Below are 24,641 nucleotides of genomic sequence, written 5' to 3' on the forward strand. Positions count from 1 at the left end.
CTGGGCCCTCTGGCCTTTGGGTGGTGGGCAAGGCACATTGCCGGGGGTTTGGGGTGGGGGGCGGCTGGGAGAAAGGCAGCTCCTACCACTTCCTTCCCCAGCAAGCCTCCATCCATGCCAGACGGGTCGGGGTGGGAGGTGGAATGGAGACAGTCAGTATGGAACATAGAATGGCTGGAAGGTGACAGGACCAGTATATTTTACTGAGGATGGAGCTGGTAGGGCTACAATAGCGTTAAATGCAGGTAGGTCAAGTAATAAGGCAGCCATGCAGGAATGGTGGGGGAAGTCCTGGTTCATACGCAGCCTCCCTCTTACAGCACAGTACATTAACAGAGGTATTAAGCTACAGGGCGGTGGCATAGCAGTATTGCCACAAGGCCACAAACTGAGGGTGCAGTTATCGGTGTTTCGCAGCACAGTCGCATACATAGTTATAGACCAAGGGTCCTGAGCAAAGTCCCAGGCATGGACTTCAGTACAATAGTTTCCTGGGAAAGGGAGAATAGTGAGCACCTAGCACCTTCCCCCCCCCCCCCCCCCCCCCCCCCACCCCTCACCCTCTTCACCAGCAAGCCTCCACCAATGCCAGATGTGTCGGGGGAGGTAAAAGGGGTGAGGGATGATTTTATAAACTGTCAGTATGGAGTATAAAGCGTTGGCCTACGGAGTAATACCAGAGTGAAGGAGAGATGTATTATAGTGGGTAGTCATACTATCAACGATAGACACGGCTGAGGCACGACATTATGTGGACAACGACAGTTGTGTGCATTTTCGGTTCGCAGGGGCGGGTGCGTCAAACTCTGGGTACAGGTGGAGCGAATAAGAAGGCTAACATGTTTCTATTTTAGATTATAAGCAAGGGAGCAGTACGTTCGGACGGAGAAGGGGCTGTGTGAACTGAGCAAATAGTGGTGTCAGTAGTGGCGGAGGTCACAGATTGGGCAACAAAGTAGGAACAAGCATAAGGGGTTGGGGGACTGGAACAGAAGGTATGACAGATGAGGAAAAACCCCGACAGTACACCCTGGGGAGATGAACTAGACATTGGCTACCCCTCATACTTACCTGAGGAGATGAGGGGGGGGTTTGTCCCCCCCTGCCACCTAAGTGACAGTGGTCGGTGTGGCTTTGTGACGCTTTGTGATACCTTGTTAAAGCTGGGGTTCTAACTGTTTGCTTGCTGCCATTATCCGTATGCTGTTTAGTAATAACGAGACAGGGCATCATTAACTATATAATCCAAGTTTTGTGTCTAATCATCCAAACCCTGGTAAGTGCCACTGCAAACTAGGTATCATTTCTTAAAAGTAATATAAAAACCCCGCCACTTATTGCGAGCTAATTGCCTAACCCGACAATAGCCGCTCCAACCTTTAGACCAGTGCCTCACACCCCATGGTGAACCAGAGTATGAGAGCACCATCCACATATCCACACAAATGGTTTGCCTCCAGGTTAGTACTGAAACGTTGAGAACTTTCAAAAACACAACCATCCCAATGTGCCAGAGGTCACTACTAGGCCGCAGCAGCCCCGCCATACCTCTGACACATAGCATGAGGTGTGTTAGCAGCACTCCCTTTCACCCCCAAAGGGGCAAATTGGCGCTGATTAACAGATGCTTATTTTCCCCAGCGATACATACCCTCATGTTCATCTCAGGCCCATAACTGAGGATAGTCCCCTGATTTATGGAATATCCTGAAGAAATAGCAACTGTGATTAAAAGACAGTTTGACATTGGAAAATACCGTGTCCCAGCCCTTTAGAACCAGCCAGCTCTTCCCTCAGTCTGTATGTTTATACTGAAGGCGAGTTAAGCTGTTGTTGATTGAAGTTATGCAAGACAGCTGGTGACGTAAACAGATGAGCATATACTTTAATGAGGACAACGGTAACACATTTAATTGACCTTTGATGTGTGTTGATTGTGCATTTAATGGCACACCATGCTGATAATTAGCGTAGAATACTGGCCAGAGCCGTGATCATTACGCCGTTGGTTTAGAAGGTCGGAATAGAAATATTTCATGAATTCACTCAGACATAAATCTTGTTGATGGGCAGCTTAATAACTAGCGCCAGAACTACAATGAATTAACTGCCTTATTACCCAAGGGTTAAAAACACTGCACTATGCTACAGGGTAATACGTTTGTAGTAATCTGTATATTATAGCGCTGATGTAAATTTCACTACCTGGTCCATGAAGCTATTTATATCTTGGAAGAATACTTTCTCTAGAAATCGGCGGGGATATAAAAACATTGCAGTTACTGGCACTAAATGTTTGGCAAGCATAAGGTATATGTAGCTGCAGATTACTATAAAGCCTTGAGAAAAGAGCAATTATGCCCTTTGGTAATATTACTGCCAACCATGCAGCATTTGCCCCTAAATCATCCTACCCATTCCCACCATGAGATGTTAGCCATGTTCCACGCAGGTATAGAATATTAGATCTTTAAATCGACTTTTGCTTAGAGCGGTGTGTAATGCGGGAATGAGAATGCCTACACTGCCGTTGTAACAGAAGCACTCCCACCCAGCCGCATGCAAAACAGTGTAATTGATATCGGCGCGCAGGTCTCCGGAACTTCTGGGTGCCCTATCTGCGTGTAAGCACACCACCAGGCAGACCCCCACAAGTTGTGGGCGTCTGATCGGTAGCATGTTCATAAAGGAGGCAATACCACAGGAATAATGCAATTGTACCATTGCCGTGTACGAAAATGTTATTCTAAAAGTATCAAATCAAGTTACAAAAACGTAACATTGTGCAATGCAGTGGTATAGCCAGGGGGCAACATGTCAAAGATTGTAATCCTTGGTTGCCATGCAAACTCTGCGGCATGCAAATCCCTAAGCAATCACCAGAGGCTGGTTTTATAGACAAAAGAATGATGCTAAACAAGCACGATGCATCAGGCCGGTAACCCCTCCCGATGTGTCACTGGACCGGCCCACCTAAAATACCGCCATAAAGACCAAACCAGCGGCCTCACGGGCAAATAGATCTGCGCAGTTAGAAGGCGCAAGGCCGTGGCTCCAGGCTTGGTTGTTGCCGAGAGTAGGAGAATAAATACCAAACCCCATTTAAAACAAAAGCAATGATGTAGAAGCGTGACAGGATAAACATAAAATATAAAGCATCATTTTCAAATGCTCTGACTTTTGCGACTCACCAAAACCGGTTTGGGACTTACAGCAGGCCCGGCTCCAGGAATTTTTGTTTGAGTGGGCCAAGGGTACATTCGGGTGGGCCACTGCTGGCCCGATTTATCGCTTATATATCTAGCAAGGCCTGCTTCTGGGCCCTCCTTTTATCTCTCCTTAGTCTTACAAGGCACAGTAAAACACTCTTTTCCAAGTCTCCTTCTAAATGTTATCACTCTCAAAGTGCTTTTCTTCCATGTAATGTCCCTTTGATGGGAAGAGGAGGTTTCTAAGGTGGGAGTATCGAGCAAGTGACTCTACTCGGGCTCCCTCTGTGCGAGCCTTCAGGGAGAAACCATCTTCATTACTACCTCCACCTGACCCCTGACTCTGTAGCGCACTCCCTTACAGACTTGATTATCCACTTTTCTACCTCCCCTCTCCATTACACCTTATCTCACAGCTGACCTTGGGACCCAGCCGCATATCAGCCACCATTCAGTTCCACTTTCATTATTCCCAGTAAAAAACGATAGTAAAATCACCTTCAAACTGAAACATTGCATATAACAGTAAATGTAATTAGCATGCATGTTAAAGTATGCTCCACAGTTGTCCTTATCACCTGACAGTTAATTAAATAAACAGAAAGGCCATGACAGGGCCGGCTTTAGTGTAGGTGCAAAAGTCTTTTTGACCTCTTTTTTGACCTCTTTCTCTGTAGATAACTTAACACCCACCCTCCAACAGTGCCCTTCATCACTCCGTAGCCACTCCCCCTCATTGCCTCCTCCTCAGTCTCCCTAACTACCACCCTCCACCAGCGCCCCTCATCGCTCAGTAGTTCCCCCACCCCATGACCTTCTTGGATTCCCTAACTGCCACCCTTCACCAGTGCCCCTCATCTCTGTTGTTCCCCCACCCCATAACCACCTCCTCTGCTTCCCTCACTGCCACTCTCGCCCCTCATCTCTGTAATTCCCCCACCTCATGACCTCCTCGGCTTCCCTCACTGCCACTCGTGCCCCTCCTCTCTCTGTAGTTCCCCCACCCTGTGACCTCCTCCTCTTACTCCCTCACTGCCACCAGCGTCCTTCATCTCTCCATAGCTCACCCCATGACCTCTTCCTGGGATTCCCTCACTGCCACCCTCCACTAGTGCCCCTCATCTCTCCATTGCCCCTCTCTCATATCCATTCCATTAGTTGTATAGCGCTTCTCATATCGGTGTAGGGTGTCACAGTACTTTACATCACAGCAAACATTATACAGAGACAATAAATCAGTCTACGGGGAATGTCACATTAGCCAATGAGGATTACAAGGTGTAGGAATCACATGTCATCCATACTGGTGGGCAATATATTTTACGGGGGTTTGGGCTGGAGAAGTACAAACTCAGGATTTAAAGAGTACTCCAGTGGTTGAGGGTTGGCTTTACTGATAAATGTATAACTGCCCAAACAAACTATTTTTAGTAACATTAGAATAATGAAAGAATTGAGAAGTTCTAACTATATCACAACACAAAAAAGCTAAGTTTGTATGCAGCTCTTTGATGACAGTTCATAGGTCACTGTCCTATGTTAGGATAGTAACTTCTGAACTGCAAGTAACACAAGGATGTCTGACAGACGTAGTACCCACTGAGCTATTCCCATAAAATTCAGTGTATCTTCATTTAAAAACTACCAACAGACAAATGGTTGCTCTGCAGCAGGATCGTAAATCACAAGTTATCTGAACAGTTTTTATTGTTGTTGTACATCGGTGGCAGATTCACTGTGAGGGCCAAGGCTCATGTTTGGGTGGGCCAGGCTCATGTTTGGGTGGGCCTGGCCCACCCTCTAGAACCGGGCCTGACTTACAGGTTGGGCTAAAGTAATATAGACTATCATGTGCACACGCCCGTGTACACAGGGATTGGAAAAGATTGGGATAGTGGCATAGAGCGCCATGAGAAACTCTGAAGAATATTTTACCCCAGGATGCAGCAGCTTCTCGGGATACGTCATTAAATTGGCGCAATAAAGTCGCCTCATTAGCTCCGCAGCAAAGCGCCGCCTGAATACCTAATCGTGTAGCAGGCCCTCCCTGGTGAGAGCCAACCTGCTGGACAACCACTGGGGCCTCGAGGGCAAAGCAGTTATTCACCAGCTCCTGTCGCCCCTACTTACACAACGCAGCGACCCCCGCTTATTACCGCCATAACATCGACCGTACTCCTGCATACGGGAGAGGTCCGTGTGAACTCGTTTACAAGGTATGCCAAACACTATTGCCCACCACATTTGTTGCACAGACTGGCGTGCCCTCCACATACCGCCGCATTAGCACCCATTTATTTTACCTGAGACGTTCTACGAGCCGCCTTTCTCTAGGATGTAGGCACAGCCCTTCCAGCGCCGATACAGCGGTGAGCCGCCATTACCTCTGCCCCCTGCATACCCCTACAATACTGCTAGAGAGGAGGGAGCCGGAGCGACAGGAGCTGGGCAGCTCTGAATGGGGAAAGCAGCCCGGCCCTCAATGAAAAAGGAGAACCAAACGGGCACAGCAGGCAAGGGAAAGGCACCTAGCTGGCCAAGGATGCTCCTGTGAGCACTAAGCCCCGGGGAGGTGGCGGTCCCCGGGCCTGCGGGGGCCCCCGTGGGCGCCCCGCTATTATTTTGACATTGCCCCCGGGACCTGGCCCACCCGGGGGCTGCATTAAAATGAATCGCGAGAGCCTGCGCTTCATTTTTGCAAACAATTTGGGCGGGATTCGCGACTCCACCTCGAATTCCACGGTATAAAAAAAAAGCTTTTTTTGGCCCTGGGGGTCATTGTGGGACCCCCTGGGCAGGCCTAGGGTCTTGGGGTGTTTCTACCGTGCCACCCCCTTTTTTTTTCACCTTTGTTTTACTGTGTTTCTTGTGACTCTGTTCTACTGAGTCACAAGATGGGTGCCAACATTTCCTGGTTTGGAGTGTTGGCAGCCAATCGCAGTGAAGCTCGTGCTCGGGAGGGGTCACGACTCCACTGCGTCCCTAGATAACCACTTTTTCTTTTTCAAATTTCTCAGGAACTACTGCACGGATTTACACAATTTAAAATAAAAGGGCTCTTTCTGAACCAAGGGCTACCTTTTTTGCCAAAATTGGTGTAATTCCGTTCAGCAGTTCGGGCTGCAGCTCTGTCTAAAGTTTCCTATGGAGAATTACATGGGGAAAACATGTTTTAGGACCCCCCTTTTTTGTCAGCCCCGCCTGTCGAATCACCCCTAAACTTTCAAGACAGGAGCGGACTGGAGTGGTTGGGACTTTTTGATGTCACTGACCATGTCATGAGTGATGTAATATGTGACGTCATCAGCAGTGTATTGCGGGGGCGCGAGTTATAGTTAGCTGAACTAACTATAACGGGGGAATTTCATTGGTTTTGAACAAGTGAAATGTCCAACTAACTATAACGCCCCTGAAACCTATGGTTTTTTCAGTGGGAAAAAAAATATATATCGATCGTTTTCCGCTGCCCTTTGTTTATTTCTGTTCTGTATGTTTTGTTCAAATGACTGAACTGCATGTTTTCACAAAGACAATTCTTTCCAACATAGTTTCATGTTTTTACACTGAAATTATTTTGGTATTTTTTGTTGGTTTTTATTAACCATTTTTGTATTTTTCCCCGATTGTTTGAATTCACAGATTGTAGGCGAATACCTAAATGGAAAATATCTCTAACTGGACTTTTAATTTACGTGGATCTTTCAAGCATTTAAAATTTAGTATAAAATCTATATTCAAAGGATGTATCTTTTTTTTTTTTTAAAGAATTTCACCGGTCATTTCATATTAACGTGTGACCTTATTGCTTCTTTGATTGGATTAAATGTTTAGGTAGCAACAATTTGCTTGTTTAAATGCAATGCTAATTGGAATGTATATTGAATGGCTTGGTGATGTCTATCTTCAAATAAAAAATATACACCTTTAAACAAGAATTTTTTTCTTATAATTCTCTAGATGTGGGCAATATTGGTAGCAGTGATCCTCATCATAATAATTATTATTATAGGTAAGTGCCTGCTCGTTCATTTCGTTTGAGTATTATGATTTCAATTTGTGTTAAGAACATGCAACTGTAAGCAAGTTCTAATAAGCTGTATCGTCATTCTCTTGGTAAAATCTCCTCTAACATAACTTAATTCATACCAGTGGTGAATGGGTGTTGTAGAACCATTGCGTGTTAACATAAGTTTTGCAGCGTGAATCCTTTTCTGGATTCACATGCTGTGCATTATTCTGCCATCTAGTGGTTGGGCCCGGAATTCTTTTTTTTTTTTCTTTTTTTCTTTTCTTGTTTTGGTCGCTGTCGACCACTATTTGGTGCCAGGTACGTCCCTTTGTGACATCAGACAGTATCCTGGAGGTCGACGTACGTTGTGGCCATCTTTAGATTCTTTTTTCCGCTGTTGGGTCTGGAAGCAAGATGGGAAGCTCTGAAGAACTTAGTTTTTTCACAAGAAACTTCGAAAAAGAAGATTGCCAAAAGATAACATCTATCATAAACGTAACCGGAGACAGGAGCAGAGCTTCAGTGTTAAAACCCCAAGAGGACCACTTTGCTCCCCAAATGGCGAGGTAGAGGTCATGGAGAATACCCCCTTCAAGTTCTGCTGTAAGTGCCATGTCAAGTACGCTCAACGCAACCCACGCAACTTTTGCAACCTCTGCCTGCCCGAAGATCATCAGCACAAGGACTGTGAGGCCTGCGCAGCATTCCTGGCAAAGACACTGAACACGTTGAAAGCAAAGACAGGCCCACTACGCCACAATGTCACAGACAACAAACGTCCGAGACCTGGGTTTCTCTAGTGACGAGGAAGAACATTCAGCACCAGCGGAGTCGACGCACGAGGGATCGGACTTCGAGATCCTAGAGTAGGGCTCTGAGAAAATCCACGCTGAGAAAGAAGACAGAGAAGGTAAGACACCATAAAGATCCGTCGGAACCAAAGGGCCACAAACCCAAGGCAGCCCCGACACCAAGCATGAAGGCGATTGACTGTCAGCCGCGATTAGAAAGAACCCCACGGAACCCAACCAAAGGTTACTGGGAGGGGAAAGTCGCCAAAAATGCCAAAAACAAGGTTCGACATTGAACCCGCGAAAAAGGGCGCAACACCATTGATGACTGACGTCTGGAAGAAGCGAAAATCTCCTGTCTCTGATGCCGATAGGGCCCTCTAAGTCGAAAGGAAAAAGAGAAGACTCTAGTAAGAGATGGCGACACTCTTACAGAAGAAAAAAATCTTCGCCTTGCTGAAGGATTTCCGAATCCCAAAGATACCAGTTGCCGAACAGAAGAATGTCAACGCTGAAGAGGCAGAAGACGCTGAGGGAGAAGAAGGTATCTTCTACTCCCTTTCAACCCCTGAACCTCGAGGTGAAGATCCCGAGGTATATGGAGACATACTGGAAGAGGAGATTTCAAGTTAGCCTTCGAAAGCTTCGCCTCCAGATGACATAGCTTTCTACAATGACATTGTTAAAAGGGTAGCAAATCAATTTGGAGTACCCTTAGAGGAAGAAAAAGGGGACACAGGTTTCTTACTAGTAACCCTGGCACCAGCTACAAAAGGAACACCATATCTTCCTATACTTTCCAGTATTCTGGACCAAGGCAAAGAAGCCTTCAAGGAACCAGCTTCAAACAAGGGGATAACACCCAGAGTGGAGAAGTATAAATCCTCCTCAAAAGACCCTAAATATATTCAGGGAAATACAGTACCTGATTCAATTATTGTCACCACGGGCAAAAAGAGTGAATGCAGTCTCGAACACCGGACCTCCACCAGAGAAAAAGTAAGAGGATGGATTTGGTGGAGAGAAGAATGGAAAAGGAGGCGGTAACAGTGGCATATTGCTAACTCAAATGTCCTACTAAATAGATATGGCCACCAACAGTGGGATGAGAGAGAGTAGATTTTGAACAAACTCACTGAGGAGGATAAAAAGAGGGCAAAAGCTTTTGTCCAAGAGGGAAAAAACATGGCAAACACCTGTCTGAAGTCTGGTTTGGATGCAGCAGATACTGCTAGAAGGCAGATGTGCACAGGAACCATCCTATGAAGACATGCCTGGCTCAGAATCTCTGGGTTTAAGCTGGAAGTTCAAACCTCCATCATTATGGACCATTCAATGTAGAAGCACTGCTTGGTAAAGAGGTCGAATCCCTTCAACAGATAAAAAAGGACAATGAAACAGCAAGGGCAATGGGGGCCCTGCAGCAGAGAGGTTCCTTTAAAAGAGAGGGATTCAATAACAAAGCCCATAGGTAGAGGCACCTTTGAACAAGGACAACAAATGTCACAGCAAACTCAGGGGCAGAACCCAAGTCAACAAATGGGTCAGCAGTCAAGCTATCATGGTTGGCAACAACAGCAGCAGCCCTTTCGAGGGAGAGTAATCCTCTAGAGGAAGAGAAAATATATCCAACTGACTCAATCACAAAGAAGGACCCACACAAAACACCAGTGGGTGAAGAATATCCTTTTCTCAAACTGTGGAAAAAGATCACAACAGACAATTGGATATTACATTTGATAAAGTATGGTTATTGCATAGAGCTAACAAAAATACCACCTGAAAACTCACCAAAAACAAGAAAATTCATGAAATCAGAACACACTGCTAAACTCTGAGATCAAGGAACTAAGCCCAAACCAGGCAATAGAATAAGCCCCAAAACAAGAATGGTTCACAGGAAACTACTCGCCATATTTCCTAATACCCAAACAGGATCAAACTCGAAGACCAATCATGGACTTGAGGTTCATAAACAAATTCATACTAACACAATGCTTCAAAACGTGTACCCTCCAAGGAATACTCCCACAAATTCAAAAGGGAGATTACATGGCAACAATAGACATCAAAGATGCCTACTTGCATAACCCTATGAACAAGAGACCCAGAAAGTACCGGAGATTTCTGCACAACTGAACACATTACCAATTCAAAGTACTTCCTTTCGGAATATAATCAGCTCCACGTGTGTTCACAAAGTGTCTAGCCGCAGTGGCGGTACACCTGAGAGGAGAGGTAATCCACGTCTACCCCTATCTGGACTGGCTCATAAGAGGACATTCAAAACAAACCTGCCACAAACCTGTTAAAACAGCTATCCAAACGCTACAAACACTGGGTTTCTCAAACCACCAAAAATCTTCAACACCACCAGAAAGAGAAAAAACCTTCCTGGGAGCAAGGTTAAATACAACGAAAGCAAAAGCATACTTAAAGGAAGAAGATGCGTCCTCTGGTAAGTTAAAGTTCTTTTATTAATGCTTAGTTGAGATGCAAGGTAAATGACCGGCCAGAGCAACAGCAAACTCCAACTGCCCTCTTGACCGTTCCACATGCCACCATTCCAACATGGAACCCGTAGTCATGGTGGCATGTGCAAGTATTAAAGATCTACAGAACCCCACACATCTCTTCCCTTACAACATCCAGAAAAGGATAATTCTGCACAATACATACAATTGGAAAAACAAATCAAAAGAACCTAAAAAAAAAAAAATGAAAATATACAATGAGCTTCAACCGCGATCATAACTAAAAGTGCCTCAAGATTTGACATAATCCTTGAACGAAACAGGCGGTCTCCTTTTTCTTGCAGAAGCATTAAAACTAGGCTCAACGGATCTGCCTCTCAATGCAATGATTTGCATAGGACAAGAAAATTTGGAATGACCTTTGGCAACAAAACCAGGAAGTTTCACTTTAACCCAATCCCCTTCTTTGAAAACAACTTGTTTTCTTCCTTTAATTGGTTCATTAGTAACATACTTGCTGTGTCTTTTGTCACAATTGTCTTTCACTAACTCAGGTTTCACATTAGAAACATTTAAATCCCGCATCCAGGGTCTAACCAATTTAGTGGAAGCTAACCTACCCTTTAATAATGCAAAAGGAGATACTTTGGTAACAGCATTGAGAGAAGTATGTAAAGCCCAAAGCAAATTTACTAGTTCTTTTTTCTAGTTCAAACCATTGGCCATGGACAATTGAATGCTGTCTTTTATGACCCTGTTACAGTGCTACACTAAACCATTGCTGCAGGGATGATATAACAAAGTAGTGATGAGTTTGATGCCCCAATGACACACACACTCTTGAAATTCCTTAGACATGAACTTCACCCCATTGTATGTGACGAGTTCAGTTGGAGCACCTTCCCTCAAAAATAAAGACTGGAGAAAATCCATCACCTCTTGAGTGTTAGCAGATCTCACAAATTTCACCTCCGGCCACCTAGAACCATAAACAACCACCAAACCATACCTTTTCTGTTCATCCTATACAAACATTTGTCCTATGATGTCTAAACCTAATTTGACCCATGGTTTGTCAGGAACCGGCACAGCCTCGATGGGACTGGGAAATGTGACTTGCGTCTTGTTACCGACAGCGCATGAAATACAGTCCCTCACAAAATGTTCAACCGAACGATCCATTCCAGGACAACAAAAGTGTCTAAGTCTTCTCTTCATGGCCCTCATACCCATATGGTCTTCATGGGCCAGAACCAAAACCATGTTCTGCAAAGAAACAGGCACTACCAACAAATCCATTCTCTTCAAAATACCCGAATGCATATTTAACTCAGGAAAAATGTTTAAATGAACTCACTTTACCATCCTTTCGTATCCAACCCTTACCTAACATGCCAATAACTTCTTGAATCAATTCATCCTGCTGAACTGCAACCTTCCACTTTTCCCCTGAAATGCAATTAAAACAATCCATCAATGAGGCCACAATACAAAATTCATCCTCCAACTGTTCCATTGATCACTCAAAAGAGGCAATCTGGATATGCAATCCACAAAAATGTTTTTAACACCAGGAATGTATTCCAAATGAAAATGGAATTCCATCAACCTGTAATGCCACTTAGCAATGTGAGGAGTAGCATTAATAGCACCTTTAGTAGAGAACAAATTAACCAAAGGCTTGTGGTCTATACGAATGATAAACTCCAAACCCCATAAGTATTGCCTAAAGTAATCCACACCTCACCAACAAGCCAAAGCCTCACGTCCACCACACAATAAGTGGACTCCGCACCTCTTAAAGCGCGTGAAGCAAAATCCACTACTTTCCCCTCTCTTTTTTGAAGAAGCACAGCACCCAAACCATACTGGCTGGCATCAGTGACTACAATAGACTGATCGTGTGTCAAAAGGTTGTAAAGGAATGGCATTACTCAATTCCAATTTTATCAATTGGAATTCATTCCCTAGATCAGATGACCATTCGAAATGTTGATTTTTCTTCATAAGCAACCTCATGTTGTGTCTTATTACTGCAGTTGGGGATAAACCTGGCATAAAACTCTTAACATGCCAAAAATAGATCGAAGTTGGTCCTTGTTCTGTTAAGTGGGTAAACCCTTTATGGCCATAACCAAATCTTCCTTAGGTTCAACCCCCTTGGCAGACAATTTGTAACCCAGGTAGTCCACCTCATCCACAGCAAATTTACATTTCTCTGCTCTTAAAGTAGCAACTCGGTGAATTAGAATTGATAACACCAAGGCCAAAGTTTTGTCATGAGATTCCACATTACCATAAACCAATATATTGTCCTGAAAACATTTGACATTAGGAACACTAGAAACATGGCCTCCATGACCCTTTGAAATACAGCTGAAGCAAGACAAAGACTTTCTTTTGAATCTGTAGGCGCCAGAAGGAGTGACAAAAGATATGAGATGACATTCTTTGAGTGTAATCTGATAAGCGGAGGACATGTCTAAAGTGGTTAATACTTTTGAATCTTTCAGAGAACTCAACATCTCTGTGATGTTGGGCAGAAGATGTCTTGCCACCCATATCCTGTCATTTAGATCCCTCAAGTCTATGCATATTCTGAGAGCCCCATTACCTTTTCTGGCTAAAACTACAGGGGACAACCACTCTGAGCTTTCTATAGGCTCAATGATGCCTTGAGTGCAAATAGATTAACGTTCTAGAGAATTCTTTCCTCATAGCTAGAGGTACTCTGCTGGCTTTGTGCACAACAGGTTGAACTCTATGCTTCAAAATTATCTGATGAGAAAAACCCTTTATTTTCCCAAGACCTTAACAAAAAACATATGGAAAAGATGCTCTCCAATCATGTGTACCCACATTGAAAACAGGCTTAAGATCATCTTTGACGAGAACCTTTTCAGGACAATTGGGATCCAAAATGATGCCCAAGTTTTTCTGTTCCAACCACCCAAGAAGTGAAGATTCTTCTTTCGCCACATACACAGTGGCAGAGGTTGAGTGCTTTTTGAAAGTTAGGGAGCAATCAAATTCCCCTAATACCCAAACTGGCTTGCCCCCATAAGCTACAGGTTTACTAGGGATTTCCTCAAGGGAACATTGATTAACCTACTCCATTCCTCAGGACCAATTAAGGTGAAAAAAAACCCAGAATCGGCCATCATGGAAACATAGTTACCATTTTACCCCAACCTGACAGTTGGTCACTTTACAGTGATAGTTGAATCTTTAGCACTGGTGGATCACCAATCACAAGACTGGGATTGTGGGACTCAAAACATACAGAGATTCTTCAGCATGATATTCGTTGGCATTAGATAGTCATAATTTCATTACCATCCTCATGGTCTGAGTTAGAATCCATTTGGATTTGGTTTCAATCGAAAGAACCTTTTTAGTTGAGGTTTTGGTGTTGGTATTAGCTGGTCTGGATTTGCAAACCTTGGAATAATGCCCTTCCGTTTTGTATTTTGCACAATATTTATCCACAGCAGGACAAAAAGAAGCATTCCCTAAATGATTCCTGCTACCGCACCTGTAACATTCTAACGGTCTGCGTTTGTCATTCTTGATCTCCTTGTTAAAAACCTTGTCTACTGTGATTGCATGGACTTTGGTCTCCAAAGCCATTTGGTCCATGTACATGGCTGTAGTTTCCACACTTTTAGCTATTTCCAAAGCTTTATCCAAAGTTAAATTCTCCGTTGTAAAGTTTCTCTTGAATCTTTCTACTGTTCTTCTCAACTAACTAATCCCTCAACATTTCATCCTCAAAAGTTTTATAATCACAGGTAGCTGCTAAAACCTGTAGATCACTCACTAAAGCCTCAACAGGTTCACCAGGCAATTGTTTTCTCATGTAAAACCTATGCCTTTCCATAATGTTACGCTTCTTTTTGAACCTGGAATACATCATCCTTATGGCAGAAGCCTATTCATCGATAGCATCACCCTCCCCCATAACTACAGCTGGAGGTAAATGTTTTAAAACTTTCCTTCCTTCTGTGCCCAAAGAATGACGCAATAAAGCTTTTTTCTTTTGGGTAAAAACCTCTGCTTCAATGCCTTCTAGATAACCCTCAAAACCTTCTAGCCACAACTGTCGCTCCACAGGAGGATTTCCCGGAGTAGAGAAAAGGAGATGGGTGAGGGGGAGTACAGATTGTTGCATTTTAGCAAATACAAATTCTAATAGGGAGATGAAGAACAAATATACTGGCAACAAACTGTTTGAAAAAGTGATGGTAGCACACTTTTGTAAGAAATGAGGATACTAAAATATTAAAAAGCCAAACGTTAAGGTGTGCCTATCACTGATGCCTTCAAAAAACGTAATAAAGAACTTGGTGTGTGTCACAGAGCACGCTACTTGCATGTTATGTAGATAGGTGTGTGCATCACCGCGATGCGCAATCGGCTGATCGCGAGCTGAGATTCACTTGGGTTGAATCCAGAAGTAAGATGTCTGCTGTACGTGCTCTCGTAGCGTGAGCACGTCGATATGCCATTCAGTTGAGTTGCATCCACAGCCAAAATGGACGTCGTATGTCATAGAGAAACGTGGGCACGTTAGACAGGATGACAGGAATCTAGTTACGTGTTGAACAAAGCCCTCATGCGCACGTCAAGGTCAAACTCTGACAGCGCGTGGAGCCAACACGAGCTGCCGACAGCAAAATCCACCAAAAACAGACAAAAAATGGGAAAAAAAACTGGATCCTACCAGTGTCTGATTGGCATATGGAAAACGAACCAACTCCACTTGCTAGTAAGAATATGCTGGCTGACAGCAATAGAAATTAACGAGTTGAGTCCACTGCAAAACCTTCCAAAGAAGAAGAAAGTGCTCTCTGCCAGTCCAGGGTTCCAATCCAGTCATCGCCAGTGAAAGGAAGATGCGTCATGGGGTAGGTTCAAGTTCTTCTAGTAATGCTTAGTTGAGATGCAAGGTAAACGACCGGCCAGAGCAACAGAAAACTCCAACTGCCCTCCTGACGGTTCAACATGCCACCATTCCAACATAGAACCCGTAGTCATGGTGGTATGTTCAAGTATTAAAGATATACAGAACCCAACACATACCCTACGCAAAACAGGATACAAGCGATCTATCAAGAAACAACCCTTTACCAGAGGGGTCAATCTCTGACAGTGAGGAAGGTCATGAAACTAATGGGCTTGATGGCATCGTGCATCCCACCTGTCCCTCACGCCAGACTACACATGCGCCCATTCCAAGAATGTCTTACCAAAGCTGGTCTCAAGCCACAGGAAGTTGAGAGGATCTAGTGGTTGTGACACAAAGGGTGCAAGCAGAGATACAATGGAGGGCATCCAACTACATAGCACAGGGGAGACTTTTCAGAAAACCAACTCCATCTGACAGTCACCACGGACGCATCCCTACATCAACTTCTTGGAAATAAACTGTCTTTCTGGCACTCAAAGGCATTCCAGAAACACATTCAGGGGAAGACTATCCTAATCCGAACAGACAATACAACAACAATGTTCTATTTAAACAAACCGGGAGGGACCAAGTCCTTTCCCCTGAGCAAACCTGCACAGGAAATCTGGCAATGGGCAATAGCTTACAGAATCAGCTTACAGAAAGTACATCTACCAGGAGTAGACAACATTACAGCGGACCGGCTGAGCAGACAGAACTACTCCCATGGATGGGAGTTGAAGCGGCAAGCAGTACTTTATCTGTTCAACATCTGGGGAACACCAGTGATAGACCTGTTTGCCACAATGCAGAACAAAAAATGCCAGTCCTTTGCCTCGCGGATTTCACACCACCTGTCGAAGGGGAATGCACTTTCACTCAATTTGTCACTGATATTTGCTTACGCCTTTCCACCAATTCCCCTGATGCAAAGTGTTATAAAGAGCAAAAAATCCAGGAACAAATCTGATTCTCATTGCCCCTCAATGGCAAAGGTAAACCTGGTACTCAACCCTCCTTGAACTACTCAGGGGGGAAATAATTGAAATCAAAGCGGACCAGGACCTGCTAACAATGCAACAGGGCCAAATCTTTCACCCAGAACAAGCAATGCTACATCTGGCAGCTTGGTGCCTGAATACATAGAATTTGGCCACCTCATTCTGACTGCTAGCAATGGAAATTCTAAAAGAGGCAAGGAAACAGCCAACAAGAAGATGCTGTACAGCACAATGTAAGTCATTTACCACATTGTGCACCCCTAACAATAAAAGCAGTTCAATCAACACACACGAAACAGTTATTTACATACCTTGCTTAACTCTAAAAACAGCAACATCAACTACTCTAGCATAAAGGTGCACCTTGCTACCATAGTAGCATACACAAGTGGAAAATCATGCAAAATCCTTTTTACAACACCTGTAATCAAAATGTTTTTTGAAGTAGCAAGAATTGCCCCACCAAGAGCAGCTCCAGTACCCACATGGAGCTTAAATACAGTACTTTCTCAACTAATGGCAAAGCCCTTCGTGCCCATATATACAGCGAACCTCAAACACATTACTCTAAAGACAGCCTTTCTCATTGCTATAACATCACTACGAAGTGTAAGTGAGCTGCAAGTGTTAACAATACAAGGACCATACTTACAAATCCACATGGATGAAGTAATTTTAAAAACAAACCCACATTTCTTACCAAAGTGGTATCTAATCTAAATATCTCTTAAATCATAACATTCTACTGCTGGTTTTCTTTAAAAACCCAAAGACTAAAGGCGAGAGAAGCGTCCATACCCTGGATGTAAGGAGGGCATTATTGTGTTATTTGCAGATAACAGATTAGAAAGACAAAACAAGTTTGTCGCCTACGCACATTCCAACACAGGATCACCTGTCACAAAGGCAACTATTGAAAGAAGGATAGTACAAGCCTTCCAAATCGGGTTGTGCCAATGCCAAGAAAGAACTAAAAATTCAACCAACAGCTCACTCCACTAGAAAGAAACGAGCAACGCTACCTTTTATGGCCTATGTACCTATTGACGCAATGTGTGCAGCAGCAACATAGGCATCTCCACACAGGTTTACAAAACATTACTGTGTGGATATACAAATGATCAAGGAAGCTCAAATTGGACAAACGGTGCTTCAACACCTGTTTGCAAGGTCTTCCTTTCACCACAGCCTCCCAGGCACGGGAGAAACAACTACATAATTGATGCACAACATGTGAATCCAGAAAAGGATTCACACTGCAAAAAAATTACTTACCAGTAGGAGTAGTTTTTCAGCTTGAATTTTCTGGATTCACATGCGACCCACCCTATAAGGAAAACACACCGGTGGGGAAGCAAGACTATATCAGTTATTTAATAACCATCTCCAGGATTACAAGCAAGAATAAGAACAGAAAAAAGAATCCGAAGACTGCCGCTACGCACGTCGACTTCCAGTATACCGTCTGACGTCACCCAGGGGACGTATGTGGCACCAAATGGTAGACAGTGACCAAAACAAGAAGGAATAAAAGACAATTCCGGAGCCAACCACTACACAGAAAACTACACAAAACTACTCCTACTAGTAGGTAACCATTTCGTTCTTTGCTGTAAATTATCAGTATAAATCCTGCAGGATAATTCATTAAGCTTCTGAGTAATGATTATGTATTCAATTACATTTTGTTTGAAAAGAATGACAATGTTGAACCAACTTTTAGTACTGAAGTTTTCCAAAGCTGGGCTTGGTTCCTGATAAAGGCTCAAGTGTATTATTGGATACTGTTGTGATCTATATTTTTCTCGTTTTGGGTTCACAACATTGGCTTACTAACTACCATGAAAGTGTTTGTGGTGGAAAGCTATGAAACTGTATGTTCTGTCTCCATTGGTCATCAACAGTTTATGCATATGTCATGAAATAAGGGCTAATTTATCCAGGCTGTTTAGCCAGTTGCTCTGAAGGTCCTAAAGACTATGGTGTATTTAGGAATATTCTCTCAACAGCCCACATGTCATGATTGAGTTCCATGGTAAATATTGAGATAAACATTTTGATATACATTAAACGTTTTTGCACAGCTCTTAATTCTGCCTAAGTCCTGTTGTTCCTTTCCTCGTTACTCTGTTTGGCACCTCAGTTCTTTACTGCTTTGGCATTGTGAGAACTCTTACCTAAATTGTTTTCTTGCTGTATAATGAATGTTTTTAAATTGCCATTTACAGGAAAATGCTTTTGCTAATTTACTCTTGAATTGTACTAGTAGCAATACCATCAAGTAATTGCTCTTTTAAGGCATTCGGTCTACACTTTCTCGTATTGGACTTTTTACACACAGCCTCTAGCTGAAAGGATTATCAGTTGCTCAGTGTTTCTCTAGAGTAGTGTGCTGTTGGATCCAGTGAATTATTGTACTTTATTCGGCCTCTCATTCCATGGATCCTGCAGGAAATGTTTAAGTGGCAGATATGTTGTGACTAACGTGTAATCTGATCATTGCAAGTGGCCAAAGGACCTCACATTGGTACCTTTTTACAAGATCTATACACTGAGCTCTTCTAGCTTTCTCTGGGTCCTCCTTTCTACCAAGGTCATTGGTCAGGAGATAACTTGAGGTCAACAGCCTTGCTTGCAATAAGCAGCAAGATTTGTTTTTACCCCAACTCTGAAAATGAATTACTGCAGCAACATTAGAATTAACGTTTAGTAATTAACATTATCTGCGCCTAGAACAAAAAACTGCAGTACTTGTAAAACATGCACTACAACGTTGGCGAGGTTTTATGTATGAAAAATAAAGCATCTGCATAATTGCATAGCAGCTTAAAATGCTGTTTAAGTGATGTTTCTGCTACCTCATGATTCTTTCCATTATGAATTGTACTAGCGCTGTCAGTTCCAATACAATAGTTTGCTTATCTTTGGCTTCAATGCATTATTTTATTCTTTAAATTGTTTTTGGAGCCATCTCCTCCATTCTCGCTCTTCTATCCTCTGTTCTCTCCCCGTGTATAGGCACAGAATAGAGTGCAAATGCCCTGTAAAAATGACAGAGCAGGAGTTTTTAGAAGCCTAAAAATGACTAAGCATTATTTCCAGCAAAATCTTATCCTATTGCAGTAAATGTATACATCCTAGAAAATTCAGTTCTGGATATAGATAAGCTACTTATTACAAAACAGCACAACAACCACTGCAAACTTCGCTAGTGAATGATTAACAAAACACAGGAAGGACTAGATGCTCTGGAGAGATGTGAGGCTAGCATGTGATAACTGAATTATGAGGAATAGCATAGGAATATCATATTCAGAAAATTTACATTTAGACAATTTGCTATACTTGGCAATTACTTTAATTTCAAAGAGACTAAAGCATCAACTGTTGGAATCTTTCTTTTGGACCTTCATGAATGGCCCTGTTATAGCAAGGAGTTATTTACATAATGTTACTTAGTTGATTCCAAGCTGGGTTCCAGTTGATGGCTGTTCTAAATTTTGTTTTAATTTGTTTTTTATTTCTTTGTTTTGCGTTTGTTTTGAGTAGAAGCTGAGTTTTTTTCTTAAACACCCCTGCAAACATAAGCTTGCTAGCAAAAACAGTTTGGTAGTTTAACGTATCCGACTTGTAAAGATCAACGTAATGATTGTTAGCTTGCTGCATGCGGACGAGCAGGAAAAACTCAATAGAGGTTTAGATATGCAGGCATCTTGTAAGAAGAGGGATTTAAGTGTCTGGGGGGCAACACAGACTCCCTGAGGGGGACTAAATCCTATAAACACTTGAGGCCTTGCAGGCACATTAAACGTTCTGCTGATACTTAATGGGCATCCGCTCTGCTGCCTTATCATGGGGTAAGATTGTCATACTTGATTGAAGTTAGATAAACGCAGATGAAGAATGCGCGTGGTAAAAATAAAATATCACAGTAGCATACACAACATGTAAGTTTTTCTCTGAGGTATTGATCTTTCATGATGGCCAGGATAGAATCTCCAGGTTCTCCAAACCTTTCATCACTGGTTATTCTCGTATGGGCATTGTCACGGTCAAAGGTCTCTTTAAGGTGAGTTGTATTCTTTTGAGACGCCTGTAAATCATATCAACAAAAGCTGAACAAATACTGCTACACTTTACAGTGTATTAACTAACAGCATGAAGAGGCCTAGAAAACTGACTGGTGTTTCTGTATGAGAAACAAGACTCACCTTAGAGGTGATCTTTGTGACGGTACATTGAAAAACATTACCCCCTCATAGAACCTCCCAGTCATTACCATATTGAGGCGATCCCGACTCCTAACATGCTAGTTTGTTTTTTGTTTGTATATAAACCCCTCCCGCCTCCATTCCTACTTGCTTTCCTGTCCTACGACAGGTGAGTGGAAACACCCTTTGGAAGTGAAGTAAGTTGCGTGCAGTTTTGTTTCTTTTGCATTCCTGTGTATTTCTGTAACGTTATGAGATGCCTGCTGCCTTATTAGGTCTCGCCTGATCCAGCGCTTGCGCTGATCTGGCCGAGACATTTTGTATACAGGCTTTTCAAAGTGCTGCCGTGGCCTAAAGCTTCAGTGCACGTGAACGCGCGCAGCGCCATGTCTTTCCCCCGTAGCACGCGATCCTAATCGCGATTACTTTCACTTGCCAAAGCTTGTTTCATCTTGGACATCTATTAGAATCTCCGTTTTCAGTATTTTCATTTCAATTTGTTGACTGTATTATTTGCTTCATCTATTTCGAATTCTTTGTACGGACTGTGTGCCTTGTTTAAACCGATATCATCTATCTATCGGCTTCATTAGTGCTTTATTTGGGTCCCTGTTAATTTAATTTTTGGCTGCCATTATGTGCTCCCAGATTCCCTTTCCGGATACCTTCGAATTAGCCTGTCTTTCCGGTTCTATTTAAACCTCTGGTTTTCCCGCGTATGTTTTGCCTCGGTTACCAGCAGGCGTTGTTGGACGGCTTTATCGAGGGGTCATCTCACGGATTTTCAAGTGTTTGGTTATCTGGTAAGAATTCTGAGCTAGAGCACCTTTACGTGTTCTTAATCTAGCACTTGTCCATTTTCAATCTTTTTTATAGCTCCCGTTTACTTTTCAGGAGCATTTTTATTTTTTTAATTCCGTCTTGCTTTCAGGTTCAACTGTTGATATATAAGAGTTCAGCACAGGAGGTCAAGGCTCAGTGAATGTCTTATGGCAAAAGCTATTGATTTACTTCTAACGTCTGAAATTGAAGGGAACAACAAAGCAGAATTTCATTACTCTCACGTTGCTAAACTTTCTTTTCTCTTTCTTAAAGGAGCAAACTTGATTGCAGTGACCAGTAGCTCACCACTTATTACAACTTTGTGCGCCTGCTTATTCAGATGGCGTAATCTGCATTCTCAACTCCGTGGCATTTTCCAATTGGGAAAATAGCAAACAGGAAGTCACTGTTTCCCGTTATATGTAGACTTCTGGGACATGTAGTTTCATCTTCCAGTTCCCGATTGTTGGTTTAGCTTTTTATGGGAAAGAAGGCTCCTTTCGTGAAAGCAGGTTTTAAACCTTATTGTTAATTTGTCTGGCTCATAGTTGAAATATATTGCTTTATGCCATGCAGGTGTTCAAGTTTCATGATGCATACTTTCTGTTCTGAGACCGGATTCATTTTGGTGTACACTTTCATTCAGTCCGCTAAATGTGCAGATTGTTATAAAGCCGACGCTCTTAACTTAATCAGTGCTGAGTTTGAACCCCTTAATGTTATATCTGATTGTGTTTAGTTTATAGCTTGATTAAGCTCGGACTTTTCATTTAGACCTTTCTGCAAAAAATTACATTTTAAAATCAAGTAAGCTTCCTTTTTCAGAAGTAGATTCTCAACGTTGCCGCCTTGCGGTGGTTGTTTTAGCCCTGCTAGTACTGTCCATTGGAATTCTCTCTGCATGTTTCTTTTCCAGGAAATGGGATACCGTAGGTGCTGTCATCACTTGTTTTTTAGGTCTCGCTGAGACAGCGAAAGATGTCTCTTTGAGACATTTTGTAAGTGGGCTTTCAAAAGTGCTACCCACATGGTTTTGCTGGCCTAGGGCTTAAGTGCACGATGGCGTGCACGTGCACAGCTGCTCCTCTGCTCCTTGCATTCCCCCCTCCCTTCTCACCCAGCCCTTTGATGCTCTGCTCGATTACTTTCACTTTCGCCGCTTTGATGTTTGATCGCAAACGCGATCACTTCCACTTGTTTCTCTTCGCCGCCCGTAATGCATTTTTTTTCTCTTTAAGTTATCTTTTGATCAGTCACGGGGTCTAAGTGCACCGTGACATGCTAACCCACTTTACTGACTGCAACACAGTTGTTGCAGGCACAAAAGCTACACATTTCTCCGGCATTTCCCCAAACATAAAACATTTGTTAGAAGCTCTTCACTTCAAACGTTCCTCAACCGTAATGCATTTTTTGGGCTTGCGTTAACTTTTAATCACGAACATGGTCTAAGTGCACGTGACACGTTCTCCAGCTTTTTCCACTGTGACCGTGCTTCCACTTTTACAAAGCTGTTCTTGGAGGCACAACAGCTATGCATTTTTCCAACCACACTTCGACCAGCTGCTACAGGAGGCACGCGGCATGTTTCCTTTCATGAACGGGGCGCCTGCTATGTTTTATCTTTTAAAATGGCAGCCGCGCATTTTCTATCACCACAGCTCTCACCAGTGCAGGAGTGGGTTTGTGCCCGTCACCCTCCTAGCTGCGTCTCTCCCCAGAACCCAGCTGCCTTGCGGCGCACCGTAGCTCCCTTGCCCACTTGCTTTTTAAAGTTTCTCTTGTATTCTTCTGTACAGCCTGTCAGGCGCACACAGCCAGAACAAGCTTCATGCCCCAGGCGATTTAAAACATCAGCCGCACAACAATACGGAAACATTGTGGGCCATTTGTGTAGCCAGAAGCATACTGCATAGCCTCCTTAATGTGTGCTTTTCTGTGTTGCCAGCTCGTGAGATTTATACAATGTTTATTTAATTTACAAGTGTGTGACACGCATACATACATTATCCGCATGGCACCCTTTCACGAGCGCTACGCTGTTAATGGTTTCATTGTTGTCTCTTTCCATGCTCCTCCACCCACCTGCTCTCCGCTCTCACTCCCCCCTCCCTCCTTGTTTAAAGAGCTTGCTGGAGCTCCGTTGTCATCAAACCTATCACTGAGGAGAGGCGCTTTACACTCATCATTGCATTCAATCTTGTAAACAAAGACGCCCTGCACAGAATCTACTTCATCTATCTAGCTGCCTCCTTCCTCTGCATTTCATAAAGGTAAAGTAATCCACATCCATAAAACCACTGAGAAACTAAGGCTTGTCTACCTGGCACATGCAATGTGGAAATACTGACAGAAATATTCATTAAATATCAGAACCTGCAGAAAACTGTACCGGAGCATGATATTTACTTGTCAATTAGGTGTGAGCAGAGTCTATGTCAATTACGTATGAGCAGAATATATGTATTTTTTCCGTTTTTCTCTTGGTAGGCCATATATTGGCAAACTATATTTGCCCACTTTCCGATGGTGCATGTTCAACATAATTTGTGGCAAGAAATGTCCATGGTGGTAATATTGTGGTCTTGGTTTCTGTTCCCCACAATCTGCATTTTGTATTCCTGTACACTCGCACTCTATATCCGAGTTGCGCTGTATCCTCACCTCGTGACATTATGCTGCCAAACATAGGTACCCCACAGTTTGTTTGCCAGCATCACGTCTCATTCGCCCATACGTCCATGTCTGACCCGTGCAGCACCTCTAGCATTATTACAATTATTTGCAATGGTGATTTCTTTTTATTGTAATTAAACATTTTTACTGGAAGTATATAGCTACCATTTTTAGGTCTCAGAATGACATCTGTTCTTTTTTTTTTTCCCGACATGTGTATGCAAAATAAAACCAGCATTTCCAATGCAATAAGTCTCGCATTTATGAGACTTTGAGCTATTGGCATTGTAAATGACAATGCTTTTTATTTATGTGTTGGTTTTTAAAATATAAATGAAATGCATTGCTATTTACCATGCCAGTAGCTTAAACTCTCGCAAATGCGAGACCTATTGCATTGCAAATGCTTGGTTTTTCTCTTGGCGGTAGGTCGTGTGTGCATATGTTGCTCTGCTCGTGCTCCCTGCACCTGCTTGGCTGGGGCAGGGAGCGTTGTCTGC

General features: G+C 43.1%; 1 protein-coding gene across 1 annotated transcript in view; it reads left to right on the top strand.

Moving 5' to 3' along the window:
- VAMP3 (vesicle associated membrane protein 3) overlaps positions 1–24,641 on the top strand; it is a 289,917-nt gene that overhangs the window by 211,928 nt on the left and 53,348 nt on the right. The window contains exon 4 of the mRNA XM_085604501.1: positions 7,167–7,218. Coding sequence (XP_085460627.1) covers positions 7,167–7,218 — 52 coding nt within the window. The remainder of the gene's footprint in view (positions 1–7,166; positions 7,219–24,641) is intronic.

This window comes from Triturus cristatus, chromosome 1_2, assembly GCF_964204655.1.
Source record: "Triturus cristatus chromosome 1_2, aTriCri1.1, whole genome shotgun sequence".
Classification (NCBI taxonomy): Eukaryota; Metazoa; Chordata; class Amphibia; order Caudata; family Salamandridae; genus Triturus; species Triturus cristatus.